General features: G+C 49.1%; 1 protein-coding gene across 1 annotated transcript; it reads right to left on the bottom strand.

The window, feature by feature from the left end:
- Positions 1 to 1,150: 1,150 nt before the first annotated feature.
- On the bottom strand, positions 1,151 to 1,528 carry LOC108864746 (uncharacterized). Its single transcript, XM_018640955.1, has one exon. The coding sequence runs from the start codon at positions 1,526 to 1,528 to the stop codon at positions 1,151 to 1,153; it is 378 nt and encodes a 125-aa protein (XP_018496471.1).
- Between the last annotated feature and the right edge of the window lie 2,627 nt (positions 1,529 to 4,155).

Genomic DNA, 4,155 nt, shown 5'->3' with positions numbered 1-4,155 from the left:
TCATTTTTCTTTTAGAACAGATACAAAGCATTTCCAGCAAAGGGGGGTATGACGATAAAACAAGCGGAATCTCTCTCGAATCAGCGGCGATATAGGTGGTCGATCAGGATGGAAGCCTGTATGTTGAAAATGTTCTAACATCAGGAGGTGCCCGCAGAACTACTCAAGGCGATCGCTTCACTGGCGTTAACATCGTTCTTCTCAATGAGAAAACTCATAGAAAGAATTTCTACGCTGAGAGATGAGAGAGTGCCTAACAATGTGGTAGATGATCCGTATCTACCCACAACTGAGGCTATTCCTTCTAATCAGCAAGAAGATGAAAGTTCGAATTCAATGAACCAACCGCTAGTGCCGAACTAACACGACGCGAAAACGCCACCTGGAAATTAAGTTCATTCTCATCCCAGAAAAAGTACGAAAGCGCGCACCCACGCCTGAGACAGGCGAGGGTGAATCAGGCCTGACGCTGTGAAGAGGGAAGGAAAGGGATGACGTGGCGGTTTAATTAAAAATAAACGTTGTTCTAACATCCAACATCGGGCATAGTGTCCTCCCGATCTTCTCAAAACACCCTCGATTCTTTCAAGAGTCTTCTCGGGCTTCTCCCCCTCTTTCTCGGCATCCTCACTGAGATGCTTAATGTCGGCTAGACGATGGCACAAAAATTCAGTCTCATCTCTCTCCTGATGTCTGGCCTCAAGAAACCGATTTCTCATTTCCTCAGAGTTCTTCAACATCTCTTCCAGTCTCTCGATTCACTTCAAATGGTGACGAGGAAACTTCATGCAAATGCATATGCGCATATGCATGCGTGCAGGAATATGCGGAAATATGCAGGAATATGCGGAAATATGCAGGAATATGCGGAAGTATGCGGAAATATGCGGAAATATGCAGGAATATGCGGAAATATGCAGGAATATGCGGAAATATGCAGGAATATGCAGGAATATGCGGAAATATGCAGAGGCACGCAAACATGTCCTGAAACCCCCATGAGGTGTGCGGAACCGATTCGGATTCAGACTGCAGATCACTACAAGAGAGAACGCGGCATTGTTGGGTAAGATTGGCAAGAAGCTCTTTTCATCATTTTTTTTTTTTCTACTCACTGGTTGCAGAGAGCAACCACGTACTTTTTCATGTTCTAGAATTCGAACCCTCTGCGATTGTCGCTGAGGAACGCTTTGTATCTTGAAAACGACCGCCCGACTTCAAGCGACACGAAAGGCGCAGATTTGAATCGAGAGCGCTCGTCTGACGAGTACGTTGCGCTCAGTGGTGCGGAGTTGTCGCTCACGTCGCCTTGTAAGAGAAGGGCGATCGCTCTCAGTTCTTTGAGGCCCTCGTTCTTGTTGAAAACTCGGGACAGCTTGTCTCGAATGTCGACCAGCCGGCCTCTCCTGATTTTCAGAAACTCTGTTTTGAAATCGTCGATGAGGTTCACCGCGTCGACGAGCGGCATGTTGTTGGATTCGAGCTCCTGGATGATTCGCGGCAGGGCGCCGGAAGTACTGCGGATCATTGTGAGATTCGTTTTCAAGACGGCCCCGAATTCGACATCTGTGACAAATGCAGGGAAACGTTGGAAGGCTCAGAAACGAACCCCAATGATTCAATTCTGCTAAAATGCCACGAATGTTTACTGAGGCAAGCTCTCTACAGGGAACGGTCAGCCGCACTCACATTTATGGGGTGGCAGGAAGCCGAAATAAAGGCCAGGGATGGCGACATAGCGGCCAAGGCTGCACGAATTGTGGCTCTTCAAGCCCAAATGGCTCATCTGGAAAATCAGATGAAAGAGGCCATCCAGAAAACACCAGTGGAGTTCAGAACGCCGGCGCCGCGGGAGGCCTATTTGGGCCCGACGCTGGTGCTGATGATGGACCGCCACTGCGCGGAACTCATACCGGCAGAACTATCCCTCAATAAAATACTCAACAACCACAAGGGTTTCAAATGAAGGAAGCACCCTGTCGACTCGATCAAAAGGCTATGCCAAAAGGCAGCAGCCGACATCGAGAGGATAGAGTCGCCCAGTCCAATGACGATGCTCGTGTGGGGAGGTTTGAGAACTCTCTTGTACCCCTCATACAACAGATATGAGGCGGTCCGAGAGGCAACCAATGCAATCTCCGACCTGAATAAGCTCGATAAAGTAGCCCAGATAATCTACGCAACTCCCAACGTGGATGCGAAAGATTATGAACAGTCAATGTTCATGGAGAATCTACTGCAGGGCATCCCATCCACCGAGAATATCGACCTACGATATGTCCTAAGAAACCCTAAGTACATTGACGACAAAGGGTGGGCAACCGCTGGCAGAGTGGAAGCCATGATCAGGATGGGCCGAGCAATTGCCGGACATCTAGATATCACAGAAGCTGACCTCGAAAACCAGCTGGCGGAGATCCTGGGCAAGCTGCGAGGTAAACCCGACACAGACGCCAAGGCCCAAGACGAGGAGACTCAACCCTCCGATAAAAGTCGACAGCCGAACGCGAAGTCGGGAGAGCAAGGGCGACAACAAGACGACCCATCTCACTCGCAGCGCGCCGAGCTTCGGACGCTCGGAAAAGCCATCGCGTCCTCATTTCCAAAGGCCGGACGTCCCAAGGGAAGCCGGCTGGAAGAGAAACAGAGGCGAAACATCGATGGACTCCGGGAAAGACGAGAAGAAGAAGCAACGACCATTTGGCAGAGCCGACACGACAACCGGAGCCAGAGCGATCGTCCAGGCACATCCGGCACGAGGAGGGAGGCTGGGCCTCAACACCTCACATCCACACCGCGCCCGGATAAGACGACAAGGGAAACCGAAATACTGGCATCCCTTGAAAGCGCTCTAAAGAAGAAGGAATGACAGCGAGACTCCCCCTCGAAGACACCAAGCCAGGTCAATAAACAACTGTCGATTTTTTTCAAACTTGGTGTTTTCAATATAAGGGGGAAATAATGCTGTCAAATGGGGAAGCCTCAGGCAGGATTTACTGGATAAACAGAGAGGGGGTGAATCGAGCAACTACGATATCCTACTCTTATCTGAAACGAATCTCATGAATCTGGAAGAACCACCACCAATGGAGGGGTTCACATTCCTCGGAAGCAAACGAAACGGCCCGTCTGGTAGTAAGTCATCTGGTGGAACCGGGATACTCATCCGGTCCAACATGGGTGAAATTCACTGGACACACAAAGGGAACGACTTCATTGCCATAGGGATTGATATAGAAGGTCAATATTGGATCATCATATCAGTATACGCAGCAATTACTACTAACCGGGCGAATAGAGACCAATTCAATGAGATTGGAGAAACTATTCGAACTCACAAAAAAAGGGTAGTAGAATCGTGGTGGCAGGCGACATAAACGCCCACCTCCCACAATTCGACAGGAGACTCGACGGTCGCGGCAAACTCCTCCTGGATCTAGCCGACAAGAACGACCTCACGATTCTAAACCTGACAGAGAAGTGTAGCGGAAAAACCACAAGACTACAAGGCGGAATTTCCTCTACACTGGACTACGTGCTATGCAACTCCCTCGCATACAGAGACGTTAGAGACATGCACATAGACGAAAAGAAAGAAATCCTACACTGGAGCGACCATCATTTGATTACCATACATATAGGTAAATCAAAAATGAAGGCTCGGTCAGAGAAGGTACGAGTGAGAATTCTAGGGTCCCAAAAAGCAGCCGAAATGGCTTCGGAAATCTTGGAAGCCAAGGTTCGATCAACTAGATTACAAGGATCTGAGAAAAATCATGCAGGAGGCTATGACCCGGAATACGAAACTCGTGACTCTAAACCCGAAAAAATCTCTTACCTCTCCAGAGCTATCGAGACTATCGAGGCTCAGGAAAGAACAGAATCGGGCTCGGAGGAGAGCAAGACGCACTGGAAGAGGCGTCGCGGAGGCAATGCAACGATACAGACAAGCACAAGATGCCATTAGAAACGAAGTTGCTCGTCTGCTCGAAATAGAAGATCGTGAAATACACGATCGAATCATGGGCGCCCCCAGGCAAGCAAGAGCAAAAGCATTCTGGGACCACGTCAGAAAGGGAGAGAAGAAAATTCCAAGGCAGATCCAAGTGATAGATGCGAATGAGAACATAATCCAAACATCGGAGATGAAATCTC

The sequence above is a fragment of the Galendromus occidentalis genome, unplaced genomic scaffold, assembly GCF_000255335.2.
Source record: "Galendromus occidentalis unplaced genomic scaffold, Mocc_1.1 scf7180000075690, whole genome shotgun sequence".
Taxonomy (NCBI): Eukaryota; Metazoa; Arthropoda; class Arachnida; order Mesostigmata; family Phytoseiidae; genus Galendromus; species Galendromus occidentalis.
The sequence above is the reverse complement of the archived record's forward strand: the minus strand, read 5'-3'. Positions and strand labels throughout refer to the sequence as shown.

Bases quoted from the DNA above. Each gene is read 5' to 3' on its own strand.
- LOC108864746 (XM_018640955.1), bottom strand. From the start codon at position 1,528: ATGATCCGCAGTACTTCCGGCGCCCTGCCGCGAATCATCCAGGAGCTC.